The 19,827-nt window shown below is 40.4% G+C and overlaps 1 protein-coding gene across 1 annotated transcript in view; it reads right to left on the bottom strand.

Annotated features, from left to right (window-relative positions):
- Window positions 1-19,827, bottom strand: part of LOC133124927 (coiled-coil domain-containing protein 148-like) — a 57,367-nt gene that overhangs the window by 5,463 nt on the left and 32,077 nt on the right. Inside the window, exons 11-13 of the mRNA XM_061236505.1 lie at window positions 19,545-19,751; window positions 8,754-8,894; window positions 4,178-4,296 (exon numbers count right to left, since the gene is read on the bottom strand). Of these exons, the coding sequence (XP_061092489.1) occupies window positions 4,178-4,296; window positions 8,754-8,894; window positions 19,545-19,751 (467 nt within the window). The remainder of the gene's footprint in view (window positions 1-4,177; window positions 4,297-8,753; window positions 8,895-19,544; window positions 19,752-19,827) is intronic.

Below are 19,827 nucleotides of genomic sequence, written 5' to 3'. Positions count from 1 at the left end.
GGCCAAAATTGTATGCAGTATGGTTCTATTAATTAGTGATCAGAATTAACCCCCATCATCATTGCTACACAGCTTAACCTTATTTGCTGTGCAGAGGCCAGCTTCATTTCCATTTCTGTTGTGAGAGCTCCAAACTGTTTTGGACAATGACATCTTTTTTTTCATGATTCGGCTCTGTACTCCACTGTTTTAGATTGTAATCACGCAATTCACATGTGGTTAAAGTGCAGATTCAGAAGGGCAAGGCTGGTGTAGGTTCTTTTGCATTCATTCCTTTTTTATCAGTGCAATTTTCAATCACTATGGTAGCAGGATATACCGTTTGAAAGCGTTAAAACTCAAGATTCTATCTGTATAACCTATTTTAAGCCATTGCTTTAGCGACAACAGTTCCTTATTTTGTAACATGTGGGTGGCAAAGGGGGACCTTGTCTTCTCTGCATTTTGGAAATCCATATACTACACAAAATAAGGTAAAGTCAGTGTCCTTTTCACAGCAAGTATGCTGCTGTATACTTCTACAAAAGTACTTCTACAAATGAATGCTATTACCTACATTTTGTATAGGCTATCTGGAACAAGAAGAGCCCATATACAAACTTATAATATACTACTTATCCATATACTGCTTATTAAGTATCTGTAATCCTGTTGCACAGTAAAGGCATGATCCGTGAGCAAAAAATACAGTAGAACTTCAGCTGAACCTAGAACTGGCTAGTGGTATGGTATTGAAGTAACGACTGAAAAGTATTTCATTTAATGACATTACGTTTCCAATCGTGTATAGTTTGTTAGGCTTTCATGAAGTAACACATCATTTTTTGCCAGCATAACGAAATAGTAGCATCATTCAATGCATACACTGATTCTTGAGATTTCATGGCCAAAAAGGTTAACAACACATTTGCGATGCCTATATTTAAAGAGAGGTCTTCCTTTGGGGGTATTCTCAAGTGAATATTTCTGAGGAAAACAATAGACAAAGGAAGAAATACACCTTACAGCAACTCCGAAGCTGTCTTATTTACACAAGATATCATGTGTATTTGAAATAGTAGTTTTTAAAAAACGAGAGATGTTGTTTAGAAGTTAGACTGTTGGAACTTAAACACTTAAACACTTCTGTCTTCCGCTGGTTAAGCACAGTGATCCGCGCACCTGAAGGTAGTTTTAAAAGTTAAAATTTCTCTCCTTTCTCTCGGAGTTGCTGGAAGGTGCATTTCTTCACTTTGAAGGAGGTAGGCTACTGACTCCTATAGACTTCAAGTCATTATGCTAAGCTAACATGCTGACATGGAAATTGGGCCAGTGAATCCACAAAAATGAAAATTAAATCGAATATCTCATCTAAGTTGGAAAAAAGGTATATTTCAAAAAATGTTGGTGTTTTCGTTTAAGGGGTTAAAGGGTCTTTTATACATTTTGGTGACCCTCCCATTTCAGGTCACCATAATATTTGGGACAAATGGCTTCACAGGTGTTTCTGATTAGTCAGGTGTGTCCAACATGTATAGACATGTATAGAGCTTTTAGCTTATGATTGAGTTTATGATTACCTTTGGGGGCTGTTATTGGAATTTGTCAACATGAAGCTGCACAGCAAGATGTAAATCACTAGTTAGCTGCAAAAACAGGATACCCATGAGTCAGTTTGGTATGAAGTACCCAAAAGAGCCTGCAGAGTTCTGGAAAAAGAACAACAGATTTCATTTGTATCTGTGATGACAATAGCAAAGTGTGGATGCAAGATCCAAAACACCCTTTTAGAAAAGCTGAGAATGTGCGCTTGCAAATTGTTTGATTACAATCTCGTGGAGTACAGAGACAAATCAAGAGAAATATGTCTTTGTCCCATTATGGAGCTCAATATATTTCTTGCCATGGATGGCAAAATTGAATCTATGATTTTACGAAGAATATCTTCAAGATCATGACAGAATCTTTTTCTTTACTCTGAATCATCATTTTACTCAGCCATACTTGCAACTCTTCAAAGAGACCTTGAAAGCACTCATAAATATATTGTGTTGCAATCTTTCTATACAATGTCCTCCGAAATGATTCAACCCTTTGATAAAGGTGAGCAAATAAATATGGGTAATGACCCATTTTGTGCACCCTCCTTTAGCAACAATAACAGTACTGAATCCTCTTCTATAGTTCTTTATGAGATTGGTGAACATACTGAGGAGGATATGACCACTCATTCATGAAAAATCTGTCAAGGATTTGAGAACTAGCCTCTCAGTTCAAACTACACATTTTCAGTTGGGTCCAAGTCTTAGGCAGGCATTTTAATTCCAAAACTGTTTGACATAAAGTTAAGAAACTGACCCAATTTTTGCACTATTCCTTTGCAGAGATTTCAAACTAGCTACAGTGCTGAAAAGAAACAAAATTAAAATGTTGGACTGGTCCAATGAAAGTCCTGACTTGAACCCAACAGAGATGCTGTGCTGTGGCAGGACATGAAACAAGCTGTTCAACCTTGAAAACCAACCACTATCTCGGAATTAAATTAAATCTGCAAAGAAGAGCGGGCTAAAATTCCTCCACACAATGTGAAAGACTGATATGAAATTATAGGATGTGTTTGATTGCAGTCATTGCTGCTAAAGATATTGCAACCAGGTGTTAAGGGGGCAGTTACTTGCTACATTTAGAAATATAACAACCAACCAGGTTTTATTCACATCAATAGCCACCATTGTTCAAGAACACTAGCTAGCTTATTAATTTAGCTATTCCAACCCCACCCCCTCCTTGGCCCACAATCACAAGCAACAACTTTTTTTTACAAGCATGGACCAGGTGACGCTTTCTCCAATTTTGCTCATGGTTTCATTATTTTCTGACTTTAGAATTCTGTTCCTTCCAACTGTGCTGCGTTGGTAGTGATGCAGCACACTTATAATGTTACCTATAGTTACATGCAGCCAAATTGTCATGCCCACTCATCAAAAAGATTCAAATTTGTATTGGATGGTCACAAATGGACCATTTATGTGCTATGACTACCACCACCTCAAATAAATTTCAGACTTGTGGGAAAACATGGAGTTATGTCACAAAACCTGCTCCAAATGTCCTGACAAACCTACCATTTAGTTCAGTGGGCCACAAACACTGTTAAAACAGCTATGCTAGCTTTGCCACATGTCTGCAAGCAATCACACCGAACTGCTGCCTCATCTACCCCAGCCTTCCCTGATGGGAACTGAATCCAGACTTTCTTTTTCATTCTTTTCTGTCCTCTTATTCCACAAATAACTCTTGACAACATTTCATGCTCTAACTTCAAGGCCATAGAGAATATGGCTCACAGGAGTCATTCTACACTTTACGCAGACGCAGAATTCACATATTTATGTTATATATTGCTGGGCAACATGGCTCAGGCAGTACGAACAGTTGTCTGGCAGTCGGAGGGTTGCTGGTACAATCCCCCGCCCAGGCTGTGTCGAAGTGTCCCTGAGCAAGACACCCAACCCCCAAATGCTCCTGACGAGCTGGTTGGTGCCTTGCATGGCAGCCAATTGCCGTTGGTGTGTGTGTGAATGGGTGAATGAGAAGCATCAATGGTACAGCGCTTTGGATAAAGGCGCTATATGAATGCACACCATTTACCATATGTGGCTTGTACATATGTGCAAGTCAGTTACAGTGTTACCTGTTAGGGAAAAATGCGCTTTTTAACATTTCACAGGTGAGCATCGTCTGATGAAACAGATCCCAGTAAAAACAACGATAGCTATACTTGAGTTTAACTTTCGTATTTATTTGCGAAGAAATAACTGGAAGTGAGAAAGCTTACCGGCTTTCTGATTTAAATCAGACATAGTAAGACTTACATACAATTTTCAGTACTTTCTCCCAGAAGTTGGGGCTTTACCAAAACAAAAAGACATGAAGCTGGCCACTAACATTTATCAGTATTTTGTCTTCTGATTACCCCTTGTTGACCTGGCTGTAACACCGGAATGTGCTAGCTACCCCCTTCTAGGAGAAGCAGAGCTAGCTACCCCATTCTAGGAGAAGCAGAGACATTAAGGCCAAAGGCTGGGAGAGAGACAGAGAAAGACTCCTAGTAAGCACTTAATTCAGAAAGTGGTCTAATAGTAAAAGGTTGAAGAATCAATGAAGAAAATTTTATAAGAAAATTACCCTTACATACCTCTCTTTGTCTCTTCTTGCTTGCTCAACCATAAGTGCCCTCAGTTCTTCCAGACGCTGTTGGTCCTTCTTCTCCTGTTCCTCTCTCCTCCTCTGTTTTTCACTGTAGAACTCTTTAACCTGTAGGAAGGTTAAAGATGACGTTGATGTATTTCCTCATGAAATTTCTTTTTTTTTTGCAGTGTGAAGTTAGCATTAGCATTCATTTATTTTTCCCAACACAACCAAAAGGGTAATATTTTACTAGCTAGCTGGTATCTCGCGAATACATCCAGGTAGCTTGCAAGCCCATTTAATGTTGCTAAGTTAGTGCTAGCAGTCACTGACATACCCACCTATAAAAAGTACAATTTGGCCCAAAGCAACAGAGCATATCACATGGTAGAAAAAATGCACAGCGCATGGGCCAATGTTACAATCAAGTGCTATCATCAAGCATCATGCTGGGCTTCCTGGTGTTGCTCACTAGCGCCAGTGTGGTTGGCTCCAGTATAGGTTATATATGTTTCAGCCACCATTTTCAATGTAATTCAATGGTAACAATATGGTAAAATAGTTAATATTCACAAGAAAATATAGGGACAATTGGTGTTTTTTCCGAATGTCTCTCCATGTGCCAATTTGCTGCATTATTGTGTTATTTGGACAATACTATAACATTTTGAAGATGAATCAGGAACAGTTTTCATCTTACGCGTACAGTGGATAATCCGGACTCATGCCCATATACAGGTCCTGCTTTTCCCTACTGCACTGTCTCTCGCTCCAATTTGTATAACATAGTGGCACCCAAATGCGTCACTTCCGCAGTGTCAAAACAGTTTTCACAAGCCCATGGAAAGTCGACGGGTTAGTCTATACTTGAAACTTGTTTCGAAGGTCATATAGAACAGTGGTTCCCAACCTTGAGTCTGGGGACCCCCTGTGTATGCTGCTTTTTGTTCCAACCACAGTTTTTAACAAGACACGGAATTTTAACAAGCTCTTAATTTTTCCTAATTGCTTTTCATGTCTAGAGGGATTATTTACCCTCTTAAGCCACATTATAAGCATAAATAGCGAAGCATTCCATGAAGAATAACAGTCTTATTTTCATTTTGTGCTTATTATGCTATATTGCAAACAGTTACATAAAAAAGGTTAAGAACATTATTTAACTGATCGAAATAAAGACTTAAGTGAATCAATAGGCTTCTAACTGGTGGAAGTGTGGACACATGGCCACTAAAACGAACCATTTGGCAGATAATGAAGAAATCGAAGGCAAAGCGAATGATAACGAGCCAAACCTGCATTGTCTTAGTAAGTTGAAGGAAAGAAAACTGACTGAAAGACGTGTTGAACAACCTAATTATGAGCCGATTGATTCACCTAATTTGATCAGTTTAAATATTTTGTTACCTTTAGGGAGGTACACACAAAATTGACCTTTAAAAAAAAAATTATATGAAATTACTTAGCACAGTAGACTCAGCAGAGAAGCATGGATGAGAAGGAGACCGAGAGGAAGTGGAAGATTTACAGACCATCCAGGATATTCCTCCATTTCTATTCTGTAGTTTGACTATCTGCACATACTATGCAGTCAGCCAGAGAGGGGACAGACAAGCTGCTTTTGTAGAGATAGAACACAGTGAGAGTGGAGGAAGAGAGAGGACAGTGGAGGACAGGAAAATGATTTGGCAGTGTAGAGAACAGCAGAGAACAGGGCAGTGTGAATGTGTGGAGATTTGGCAGAGAGGGGGGTCGTTATGGATCGAAGAGTGGTGGAGAGTGAAGGAAATAAAGTGATGGCAGTAAGCTGATTTAAGTTTTGAGTTTTCCTTTTCAGTTGTTAACGATTACCGGGACTACATTTTCCCACATGTTGATCGGAGTGGTGTAGTTATTTGTAGCTTTGTTTGTTTTGTAGTTCTTAAGTACATATATAGTCTTGTATCTTAACAACACTTTACCACTCCTAGGGGAATAATTGCATGATGGGAATTGCAGTTCAGTATGGAAACTACAGCAACAAACATACTGCATGTAACTATTAATACACTATTAAATGAAATAAAGAAACCTCATTTTGAAGTGGCAACACCAGTTATCTGTAGAATGTGAAAGCTACCTGTAAAAGAGCTGTTTACTTTTACAGCACACAGACGGGTCTCAAACTCAGAGCCATAAACTCATAAACAAACAACATCCTCAGGGCATTCAGAGCAAGACGAAGATAAGCTAACTTCCGCACAGTACCATCCTATCGACTCAGACAGCGCTAAAATCAGACGGAGCAAGGGAAATGGATTTGTTCGCAAATGAGATAATGTTTCATTGTCAGCAAGAGTATTAGTATATATAATCTATTTTAGCCTAAGCACTGGCATTAATCTACCTTCACCTGCATCTCCTCCCCATTACTGGCATATCCACAATAACAACTCTCAATTACAGAGCCCGGGAAAACCGACGGGTCCTGCAACAACCGCAAGGACGCCAAGAGGGGAGCTGGCCCCCAATCACACTCTCTGAGACAAACACGGGAGGACCAGGGGTCGCCCCCTCTCTTTATCTCGCTAAGTAAACGATTCATCAAGCTACCATGCAGAAACCGTTCTCATTCCTTGCAGTTATTCGGAAACCACTGAAGTCTGTACTTCTCAAGGGGGACAAACATGACAGTAGGGCCAAGTCTTACTTTTTCATCTATAATAGCATAAAATATCAATATAGATAGCATTAACAATTGGGCATTTCTCCATGTCTGTTTTGAAATGGATAACTATTTGTCATTTTGAGGGAATCGGAGCGTGATGTTTCATGCATGCTTAAGTACACTCTGTAATGTCCAGGCTTCGAAGCGAAGCCTTACGCAGTGCTTCCCCATTCCTCCTGCCAGCTGTCATGCAGGACATAGGCACAGACGCCACCATTGATTGATCCAAGCTTTCTGAAATTGAGCGATCGACCTTCGCTCTTGCATGACATTCTGCTTGACTGATCACTTTTCCAGATGATTTTGATTGTCTAATTTACCTTGTATAAAGAGGATAAATTGTCCTTGCACGAGAAAGCCAGATTTTACTCTGATGAATGTAGGTAGCTTCGACGTGTCAGCCGTCTCTTTCTTGTCGGGTTTTACATTATTTTATCATGCTTTATTTCACTACCTCTCAGTTGCGGATGCCCAGTTGTAAACTTAATGGCCCGTCCCTTCTGTGTAGTGTCCTCTGTTGATTTTGGAGAGCGCATGTGCGCATACCAGAACAGGGAGCGTCCAACATCTCTGCGCCAGGTAAACCCCTGAGCCACGGGACTGTACAATCACACAGCCGTCGTGTGCAAATCACGGTTATAGTCAGGGCTATTTAAAGTCACCCAGTGGATATGCAAGTTTAATAAAGGCTTCATAAAACGACATGCTGAAACAGTGCCTTCGTGGTGATTAAGTGCCTCCAAAGAATGTGTTCTGTAAATAATTTAGTTTTACAAAACACCTAAACAATACCAAGCTGCTGGCTCAAAAAAGTGTCCAATGCTTTTGTTAATTACTGATAATTCTGGCCATTTGTGTGGTTGACAATGATGGCACAAATATGATATTATGTAACATCTTAATGTCAGTGTGATAGTGCACCTGCACTTAGCCTCCAACCCCATCTGAACCATACAGATAGGGCTGTACAATATGCATGATATGCACTCATAATGGGCTCTCTCATGTGTTTAATAATACACCACACATAAAATGTCATATCAGTTCAGCTCTTTCTTGCTGGCGTCATCAAAAAATGTTAGGGGTCAACATATACCTCAATATAAGAAAAAGATTTGATGTAATCATGTAATCTAATCAGAATTTTGTTTCTCTCTCATGGTAAATTTATCAATAGTGCAGTCTGTAAGTATTTGGACAGTGACATAATTCTTGTTCTGTACTACCATTGGATTTGAACTGAAACAATGAATGTGAGGTTAAAGTGCACACTGTGACAAAGGAATGTGCAACAGAACTTGTGGAATATGAAAATACTGTAGGTAACCAACAGATTATAGAGCTATGACAGACTGTGGCTTATCCGCTTACTGGTGCCAATTCAGAAGCCAGAGCTTTCATATAAGCTGTCCGATACAAATTCAATAGCATTAAGTGGATGTATCACAGTGGCATGTATTAATTCTACTTTAATAACCCTGGTTATGACATATCCAATTTTAAGGTGGCATTGGGTTTTCCTGCAAAGTTTACCATAGGTTAAAGCCGGTATGCTTGGAAAAGCTGACAATACTACATAATGGTGCTTGAAATCCAAAGTTATGGGTTAGATTCCCAGGCTGGACGCTGGAGTTGTACCCTTCGGCAAGGTACTTAACCTGAACTGCTTCAGTAAATATTCAGCTATGTAAGTGGATCATATGTAAATACTCTAAGCTCGGGATAAGAGTGTCTGCTAAATGCCTTAAATATAAATGGTAAGTAATAGAAATGGCTTATGTTTGCATAAATCCACGCCTGAAACTCGACATTCAGCAGCTCATACGATACGGTGTGCATGTGTGCAGAGAGCAGTCTGTGGTGATGGAGACATTACCCTCTCTTTCTGTTCAGCCCTCCGGGCTCTGTCTCTCTCCTGCTCCCTCCTCAGCCTGTCCTCTTCTTCCTCCCGTCTCCTGGATGCCATGGCAGCCTCCAGACTGGCCAATTCTTCCTGCTGGGCCCGCCACTGCTGCAGCTGGGGACATGGGCAGGCACAGAGAGAGAGCCGTTATACCCTCGCTGTATAATCAAGCGATGCCAGCTTGACCAGCTTGAGAATTGAGCTGGTCAAGATGTCATAAAGCTGGTCTAGATGGGTATGAGCTGGTCAACCAGCGTGGCCAATCTGGTCATAAAGCTGGTCTAGCTGGGTATGTGTCGGTAGCTCGTCTGTTTTAAAACATAACTTGAGCTGGTCAAACCATGTAAAGCTGGTTGAACTGGGAGTTGGTCTGAATTGGTCAACAAGCCACCAGCTGTTTCAAAACCTAGCTGGATTTTTTTTCAGCACCCGTTACTTGGCAACAGAACGTCAGGGACAGGTTCAGCTTTACAGAGGACGTTACTGTTACGAGCACGATGGCTGGAAGTACTGACCACCAATATGAATTGGCTGAAGCTGACTGAGACCCATTTTCCTTTTCAAATAGTTGAAAAGAAAGCATCTAGAGCACCTTCATGCAACCGGTCCTGAACTGTTCAGATGGACTACATTTTCTTTCTGCGAACCCACAGTGAGCATAGCCCCCCCCATTCTGTTCCTCCCATGGTTTCCTCCTTCATGCCATCCAGGGTCTTTCCCTTTGCACGGTCACCTCTGGCTTGCTTTGTGGGGGTTTATACCAGGGTATACTGTGGAGCATATTGTGACAAATTATTTTAGTCATAGGCAAACACAGTTTTTATCAACTAATGAATTCAGCTTTTTCTTCAATGCTCTATTTCTTTTGCAACCAGAAATATAATAACGCATATGAAAGTATATCTCAGGCCCACAGGAGCCTTCTCAAAATAACAAAAAGAAGTGCGGAGGGCCAGATGGCTTAATTCCTCAACTGCCCTCTCAGGACCCTTGAATTCACGCACCTGAGCCTGTATGCTCCGAACACCCAAACTAGCGAGTGGACACACTCTGATAGCAAGTAAGACGGCGACAGGTTGGTGGAGAACCAGGCTCCTGGGGGACACCCAAAGCACTGAGTGGAGGTTTGATTTACAGCTCCACAGCACTGCGCAGCCCTCCCCAAAGAGAGACAGTCCATCACATATTCATACCGGGAACAAAAATCAATCCCAGCAATGTGCTCTGGGAAAAACAAGCACTGTTTTCTGTCTGTTAAGAGCCTTAACTCAAATTCAGACACACTGTCAGAGCTCAGCCAAACTCAATACATCACGTTGTTTACCTTTGTCAGATTAAGCAGAGCAGCCGAGCAGCTGTCTGAAATTAGGGAGCTTGTACTCTTGAATTTCGGATATGAGAGCTGGGGATTTCCTGTCGGAATTATACTTAAATGGGTGCATCGGTTAAACTTACGTGTCCCTGACTATATTTTCCGATACCTATTTCTTCTTCAAGCAAATAGTTTCAAAATCAAACCTGTTGGATTTAGGTATTTTTTTGTAGATTTTCATTTGTTTCCTCTTAAACCATGCAGATTTGTAACCAAGAAATAAAGAGCTGAACTTTGCCTTTCACCGTTGAGTTCGATAAGACTCTTTCCTTTCCTGAAATGCAACTGGAATCTACAGCAACTAACTGGATTTTAATTAAGATGCAGTGAACCTTGTTGTTCGATTCCCGGTCCTGCCAAAGGCTGAGTTTGGCCGGCTCACGTGGAGCGGCATAATTGGCTCACCAGGGGGTGCATCCTAGATAACATTGGTAATTGGGATAGATAGGGTTCAATTGGCAACAGAAGAAAACAGAAGAATTCTTCGAAACTATTGAGATATGTTAAATGGGGGCAGTGGAGTGGAGCACACAACTAATGGCCTTGGTTCAGTCACCCTCACTGTCTGGACTCAAGCACTGACCAGGACAACACTAACTGAGATGAGCAATCCTACGGTACGTATAATCACATGTAATATCCCCGGGGAGTCGTGAAGGTCACTGCTATCCCACCACACATTAGCGGCTCTTCTGATCGATTGGGTGGCTGTGGTCTGCCTGTGCATGTGCCAGTTGCAGGAGTGACACACACCTCCACCTTAACAATGGCTCTGCTGGACTACAGAGTGAAAAGAAGCCACCCCAGATTTTGGGTGACAGAACTGGGTGAATGGGATTAGCAATGGTATGGGCTTACCATTTTGAATAATTCATAGGTATTTATAACTAGGCAAAAAAAATTAAAATTGGTCGGAGAAATGTTCCTGAAATAGTTCAGGTATGTCAAGCAGAAATGACTACCACGGAAAAGGCTGAATTATCCAAATCCAGTGATGAGTGCAGCTTTGTAAATGTATAAAAAGACCATAACAAGAGATAAGCTCAATAACATGACATGCCAGTGACCCATGTATTAGCTTTGTAGGAAACTGAAAAAGATACATAACTTCAAACTGAGAGGTGAGTAACAAACATGCTTCACTTTTGCTAGGAAGCAACTTTGGCAAATGCAGATGAAACATATACGTATAATTGACCTGGGTACATCCCTCATAGGTGTCTGCGTATGCACAGAACTGATGCTTAGGAATGGTACTTTCACTTTTAAAATGTGCTTGTCACAATCTAGATGGTGGGGCAGCACACCCTTTATTTATATAGTAGATTTTTTTTTCATATTGCTTTTGTTTTGGGCACCCCCCCTATTGACTACCATTTATAAATCCGTTGAATACATTTCTGGCTTTGGTGACATCCCATAATAATCAGTGATGTCACCTACAGACAGCTGAATGGGCTCTCTCCTCCATTTAAACTCTCTAAGCAGATTTCTTGGATATTCTTTTTTTGGAGACACCATTAGAGGTAGTAAAATTGAGGGTTCAAGATGTTAATGAACCTTCCTACTCTCTTTGAAATTCATGAGTAATCCCCATAAGAATGTAATTACAGTTCCATTCACATTTAATTTTTCGTGTTTTATGCAGCCAGTCAGTTTAAAACTGCAAAGGTGTCTGGAACATAATCTAGGCCAATATTTTTTTATAATCACTCATTTTCTCTTCAAAAATATGTTATCCACATCAGGACATATGCATGAAATGTAATTATGATATTGCACATTTCTTGTATACTCCTTGCATTATACATTAAATTACATTTATACCGCTTTTTAAGTGTTTTAAAAAACTTTCCTGCCTCCAACACACACAGTCACCAAACTCACCGAGCCTCCTTATCCGAACTCATTTCTGCTTTCAAACACAGTAATTTAAACTGGCCTTATAGTTCATCCACTGCTTAAAGACAAACTCATTAAAATTATTTGTTGAAAGCTGCCTTCTGGCAATAGGAAATGGCTCATTATAGTACAAAAAGGTTCTACTGGAAACCGCAACATGCTCTCATAAGGTTAGCAGCACTGGGAAATCCCAGCCTCAGATTTTTATTTTATTTAGGCTAATTATTGTGACATTAGAAGTGAGCGACCCTGGTCTCTTTGCCAGGTATAACATACCTTATCTTCACCATGTTGAAAGGCTTACCATTCTCTCTGGCTTATTAGTAAGTAAGACATACTCAAATACACAGCAAATAAATTATCTAACTTATTATTGCATGATGAGATAAATTACAGAGCTGACAAAAACCTGTGATCCTTGAACAGTTTTGTGGAACCAGAAGAATGTTCTTCATTAGAGTATCAAATGAGCCCAGCAACAAATCTGTTCAGGTTGTTGTGGAGGGAAATATGGAGTCTCACGTTTTAAAGTAACATTACATTCTAAGAACAAGGAAATTCAGGGCAACTTGAGGTTTTTTTTAAACATATCATGTAAATGATTGTTGGTGCTTTAGGTGTCTCAGAAACAGAAATCTCCAACAGCTCAAAAGGTTTACAGAGTTTACAGAGAATGGTGTGAAAAAATAAAAACATCCAATGAGCAGCATTTCTGTGGGGGAAAATGCCTTGTTAATAAGAGAGGTCAGAGGAGAATGGCCTGACTTGTTCAAGCAGACAGGAAGGCAACAGTAACTCAAATAATCATGTTACAACAGTGGTATGTAGAAGAGCATCTCTGAACACACATGTCCTAGAAGTGGATGGGCTACAGCAGCATAAGACAAATAAGTCTAAAAAAGACCAAATAAAGTGTACACTGAATGTAATACAGTTCCCTCACCCATACACCAGCACCATGCCGTGAACATTTCAACATGTTTCAACATCATATTGGTGATGTTGGATGGCACATCACTGACATTTTACTTGTAATTTTTGATCAAACTGTACTGTATAGAAATGTATTGATTTCACAGTGGATAAAGTCTTAGGCATATTTTTTATATTTACATTGAAGTCTGTTATTATTTGGACAATTTCTGTTCTTTTGGCTCTGAATTGAAATTAAGCAGTGCAGACTGATATACATCCATATCGGGAGATCTGTGTAGGAATTACATAAATTTTTATACATAGTCGCCCCATTTTATGGGACCAAAAGTAAGAGTTGCCTTCTCATCAGTTTATGATTAGTCAAGAATATTGAATCACTTTATTTGTGCTGGTATAAGAAAGTCTTAGTATCTAGTCTCTTGATTCTCGGTTGATTGCCTTTAGAGTTATTGGCATTTGTCAATATGAGGGTTATAGTTGTGCCAATGACAGTTAAGGAACCCATTATGAGGCTGAAAAACAGTCAGAGACATAGACCAAACAATCAGCAAATGAACTGTTTGGAGCATCAATAAGAAGAAAGAGACTACTGGTGAGCTCAGCAATTGCAAAGTGGCTGGTAGGTCAAGGAAGACCTCTACAGTTGAGGACCTAAGAATTCTCACCATAATGAAGACAAAAACTCCAAACACAGTTATTAGCTGCAAAAACAGGATGGTCAGGTTACAGTTTGGTAAATAGTACCTAAAAGAGTCTGCAGAGTTCTGGTCATATATATCTGTGATGACAAGAGCAAAGTGAGAAGGCCAAAAGGAACTGTGCAAGATACAAACTGTGAATCGTGGTGGGATTTTGGGAATGTATAGTGACCACAGTACTGGCACACAGAATGAATTCTGAAGGGTACAGAAGTATCTTATCTGCTCAAATTCAATGAAAAATCTAAGAAATGATTCCAAACAAACACCAATTCTCTCTTTCTTCTTAATGATGTTCCAAACAGTTTGTGTAAAACCTATTGTTTGGCCTATGTCTCTGACTGTTTTTCTTATTTCTCAGCCTCGTATTGGCTTCCTTTCATTTCAACTCTGGTCATCATGTTGACAAACTCCAATAACTGACAAAGGTGAAGGCTTAGAATCAAGACTAGACAATGAAAGCTTTCTGAAAGGCCATACCTGTACGAAGGAAGCGATTGCATACACCGGATTAATCAGAAACAGCAGAGCAGCCAACTGTCCAATTACTTTTGGTCCCCTAAAATGGGAGGGGGGGCTGTGTAAAAAGGGATGTAATTCCTACATGGATCACCCGATATGGATGTACAATCTGATAATATGCACTTTGAAGTCATATTCATCATATTCAACATAAAGCTTAATTTTAAATCCAATGTGCTGGAGTACTTACAGACTGCACAGTATATACTGATGCAAATGGAAACTAAAATTATTTAATGCACCTTTATGAAAGGGCATATCTCATTAAAAAAAACTAATTTCTACATCACATACCTTACGGCAAGCGCCCTTTCCCACCAAAACAACTGGAATTCTGCCAGGGGGGAGTTCAATTTGTAGTTTATTTTGTAATAAGCTCTGGTGGATTGGTTCCAAACTTCTTCCAGGACCTTCCAATCCCCTATCCTCTGCAGCAATTCACAAATGTCTAGTTCATGTGTGGAACGGAAATATGAGAATAATCTGACAGATTTTTGTGCTGCAACACACATGCAGATGAGATGGAAGGCTGATCAAGCTGAACACACTCAATTAAAATCTCTTTAGGGGGAAATAGTATGTTCTCCGACAGATTGATACAAAGCACATAAAAATGTTGCAAGCACTCATAAAAAGGTACGTTTTGATCAATGCCTATTTCGTCTCCAAGCTGACAATCCTTTCAGTGTGTGTTACATAACAGCAGTGAGAAATCGCTGCTGGAGTGAGAGGCATTTTTTCAACAGCCTCCCTAACAGCACAAATAATTGCACCATCACTCAAGCTGCACACCTTGGCCCAGATAAGATGGCTCCTCATTGTGTCTGGTGCAGAGAACCCAAGGGGCTATAAGTACAATTATTGATGCAAATACTAGTTATGTGTTTTGTGTCTGTAATGTATGTCTGAGAGACTGTTTGTATATGAATCTATGCATGTGTTTGTGCTTATATCCATGCGAGCAGGGCTGGATTGGGTAATTGGGAGCTGCTGTTGTAGCTTGCTAGTAGGCTAATTTGTATCAATAAAAAAATCAATGTCAGCTAATGGTTGGTGCAGTGAAAATACATTTTATTTGCAATATTATTCACATGTTTTCAAATACCTGTTACAGATGATGTATTCTAATTCTAGCAAATATTGTAATGGACCCCATTTGAAATAGGCTACTTTTTTGAAGGTTGCATGCACAGGACTGTGGTTGCACTGATAAAAACGAAGCTAATAACACGGGCGCAGCCATACAGCATCATCCGGTCCAACCAAAAATAATGTGACTAAGGCCCAGTCCCAATCCGCACAGTTGAGCACTGGTGCACTTCAAATGCAGGTGCCTGCGAGAGCCTTCAGGGGGTGTAGTCTGTCCCATTGCCTATTTTGCAAGTGCGTAAGGGTTCGGCTGTGCATTGATGTGGCCTGTTCTTTTGGCTCTGTACTCTGACTTTACACAATATTCCATGACAAGTATCTGCATGTCGCCATGCTAAATATATCATTTTCAGATATTTGGATGTAATTGAAGGAGTATTTTTATATAATTTGGATGGGCACAAAGCACTGGGATACATTGTGAAAATACTGAAAATTGGTTTAAAATAGGCACATTTTGGGGAGGGAACCCCAGACCCCATAGCGGGCTGATCTGAGGCATGAAACTCCCAGCCTGAAAATGAGTGTACATCCCACTCTGGCCCTGCTGTGGCAGGGATAAGGGATTGATCCGCACCAAGCTCAATTTGATACCTGAAACTCAAACAGGGTTTCTGCTAGAGGATTAAAGATGGGCCAGTAGGAGGCACATGCACATTATATACTGCATACTGATTATATGCATTCATCTGATGCATGTGTGTATACTGTATTTATGTGCACATGTGTATGTATGCATACAGCTGTCATGCATCCTTGTGTGTGCAAATGGATGCATGCAAGTGTATGTTTTCAAGTACAGCTGTGTGTGTGTGTGCACAGTAAAAGTGTTCAATCAACTCTTACAGAGTACATATGGTCAGGACTAATGTGTTAGAGTTGAATGAACACTGGACATTTAATTGTGTATGTGCGCATACTGTGTCATTTTATGTGATTCCTATCAGCAGACTGACTGATTTTTGTGTCTTGTTTGTCTGTCTGGGATGGGCAGAATGAATGACTTGCCATTCTTAGAAGCAAGGCTAAAAAATAATGCCAGTAATGAAATCTGTATCTGGAATTGCCAAAGTGTCTCACAGGACCAGCTGCGTTTCTACACCTGTTATGACGCACCCCATTCAGCAAGCCAAACTTCCCAGAAGCCACTGCTTCCAGTGCAACGACTCGTTTTTTTTCTTTCTTTCTGTTGCCTTTCCAAGCTCCGATATTGCTCAGCAGGGCAAGGGCTTCCTCGAGGACTGTAATAAGCTCTCTTTCATTATATGCCGTAGTAAATCACTACACAAACAATGATTATCATGAATTCTCATACACAAAGCTACTGCAGTACAAATCTCTGAACACATAGCAGCTGCTCTTGTTGACTCAAGTTTGGTTCCAAAATGAGATATCCCAGCACTTAGAGATATTGGCTGTCCTCAGACCTACTTATAAATCATATTTTTGAAGATTGAACCCTCTTTGTTTTGGATATATTAAGTAATTTATTTAAAGTTTTTTTTTCTCCCCAAAATCAATATACAGTGGGCACCAGAATTGATAAAAATGAAGAACAAAGGCAATATTTAGTAAACAGCACAGATAAGAATGTGTATGTTATGTTCAAACATATGGGGAAACTACATATTTCTTATACGTCAATACGTTTATTCCTATGTTTCAATGTTTCTTTTATTGAGTAATCCATTTTTTTCTGAAAAGCATAGGTGTCAAAATGATTGGCACCCCTCACAATTATTGTAAATAAAATCAGACAAAGTGAAATTGGCAATATAATTATATTGTGTCATTTCATCACTTCCTTTTTCACTGGAGCATAAAAATGAGGTAACAAGCATGGAAAATACCGTTGTCGACCATCAGCATGGGAAAAGCCATTCAAAAGAGACAGATGGTAATTGACCGTCACAAGTTTGGTAATCGGTACAAAAAAATGCACTGTAAGGGCAATAAAAAATAAAAAAAGTTAAACGGAATGGAAACTTGCCAGGAAGACGACATAACTGCACGTTGTCCCAACGGACGATGAGGAAGTTGTTCTGGCTCCAGTGTGTTGCAAAACTCAGAAGGAGGTGTCTGGGCAGTCGGAACCATTTTTATATGGTCTATGGTTGGAATTTACATTCAACTCCAATTAAGCATTCATTAACCAGGATTACCCGAATGAAACATCGCCCATTTTCATTGATCAATTAAAGTGCTGAGTCACAACAAAAACTAGTGCACCCTACAGCTCTCCAGGACCAGGAGTGAGGATCACTGGCATAGCTGGTTAGATGTCCGCCTTTCTTTGATATCCCCCGCTGGTCAAACAGCTTCCCCATGCCAGCTTAGCTGTAGTGTGCAGCGTGTGAAAAAAAGCAGGCTTGTGACATCATGTGAGAACCACAGATGTCTTCTGAATCTGCAGTGGGGTGCGGCTGTGATTGGAGATGATTGGCCATTCCAAATTAGGGCTGGAATTGGATGTGCTCAGCCCCAGATTGGGTGCCAAATTTATATATAAAACAACAAAACAGTTGTGAATTGTATCAAGGAGCCTACAGAAAAATCTGGCCCTCAACACCAGCAGTACTGCTGGTTTTCTTTTCTGCTGACTATAGTCAAGTTTAAATTAGTCCCTGATTAGAGGGGATTATTTATTTCTTTATTTATTTTGTACATATGGACCTCAGAATACCCACTATAGCCAATTAGGTGATAAATGCATTTCACAAGTCCTGGTACCGTAATAACTTACACTGTAACTATACTCGTTTATGAATTTGCACCATAGCTGAAAGGTTAAAAGCTAAAGCTGAAAATGTCCATACCTTGAGTTTGTGACTAGTGACCATTAACACTTCTGCTACAAAGGGTGTGACATGGTGAAACTGTAATGAAAGGTCAAAGTAATGAGTAAAGAACGAGCAGTGCTCAAAGTGAGCTCATCAGTCTCTGCACAAATCTGCCTACTTCTGGTCACAAAGCCAAAAAAGCCAACATTCAAGTTAACTTTACAATCTCACAAGTCAATAAAACATCAGTCAATTTGGTTGAAAAAGACAGAGCTGGCAAAACTACTGCAAATGTGTGATCCTTATGTGCAGAAAGCCTACCGTATAATTAGTGCTGAGATAATTTTGCACAAATCTTAAAGGCACACTGAACGATTAGTCTATAGACATGCTGTCACCCTTTCTCCTTATAGTTGATAAGCCGTATCCAACCCATTTGCACAGCATGTCTGCATTTTTGCTTGATTCCTATGAAATGTGCTTCTATGAAAAGTTCTTAACCACATTAATTAGTGGGATGCAGCATTTTACCACATTTGTCATCCATCCATCCATCCATTATCTGAACCCGCTTATCCTGAACAGGGTCGCAGGGGGGCTGGAGCCTATCCCAGCATACATTGGGCGAAAGGCAGGAATACACCCTGGACAGGTCGCCAGTCCATCACAGGGCACACACACCATTCACTCACACACTCATACCTACGGGCAATTTAGACTCTCCAATCAGCCTAACATGCATGTCTTTGGACTGTGGGAGGAAACCGGAGTACCCGGAGGAAACCCACGCCCACATTTGTCAGCTGTAACAAAACCCTGAAAAGTGAAATAGTCCATTGTTTAATTTAATCTCTGGAGGAATTATCATTGTTGTCCGTATCGCTATTGCATACTTCTACAAAATAATGACTGAAAAGCATTTTAGCTAATGACATTATGCTTCCAATGGTGTATAGTTTGTTAGGCTTGCAACAAACAACACAGAATTTTTTTCACCTGCGTAATGAAACTAGCATTTTCCATACGCACGCTGAGGCTTATGCTTAGGCAAAAACAGCTCTTGAGATGCTAGACGTTTTACAACAAAAAATTTATTTAGCGATGCCTACGTCTAAATTGAGGACTTAATTTGGATGACTTCCAAGGAATCTCTGTCTGTGTGAATATTTCTGAGAAGACGGTGAAAAAACCTTTGACTCCGCAATAGAGGGCATTTTCAGTGATGTGAGCACATTTTCTTTCGAATGAGCATCTAAATACATTCTTGCATGGCAGCCTTTCGCCGTTGGTGTATGAGCGTGTTTGCGAATGGCTGAAAAAGAGACACTAAGTGTAAAGAGCTTTGTGTAGCCCTAGTTGCTGGAAAAAGCATTCAAAATCAGTAGCATGAAACTTAGAAGAGCACCTTCTCTTTCAGCTGGATGCAGATCTCCTGTTGGTGTTTACGCTGGCACTGCTGAGACAGCTCTTCCTGGTGGGCCACCCGGGCCTCTTCCAGAATGGCCAGAGACTTGATCAGGAGGCTGGCCCGGTCCTGCTGCCAGCTCTGGAGCAATGCCCGCTGCTGCGCCAGAGCAAAGCGGTACTGGTCCCAAGACTGCTCATGGTCCTTCTGTAACACAATACACACAAATGTTGTACACACGTGGACTACTAATACAGCCACAAGCCTCAGACGGTTAAACCAC

The sequence above is a fragment of the Conger conger genome, chromosome 3, assembly GCF_963514075.1.
Source record: "Conger conger chromosome 3, fConCon1.1, whole genome shotgun sequence".
NCBI lineage: Eukaryota > Metazoa > Chordata > Actinopteri > Anguilliformes > Congridae > Conger > Conger conger.
This window is presented reverse-complemented; position numbering and strand designations above follow the sequence as displayed.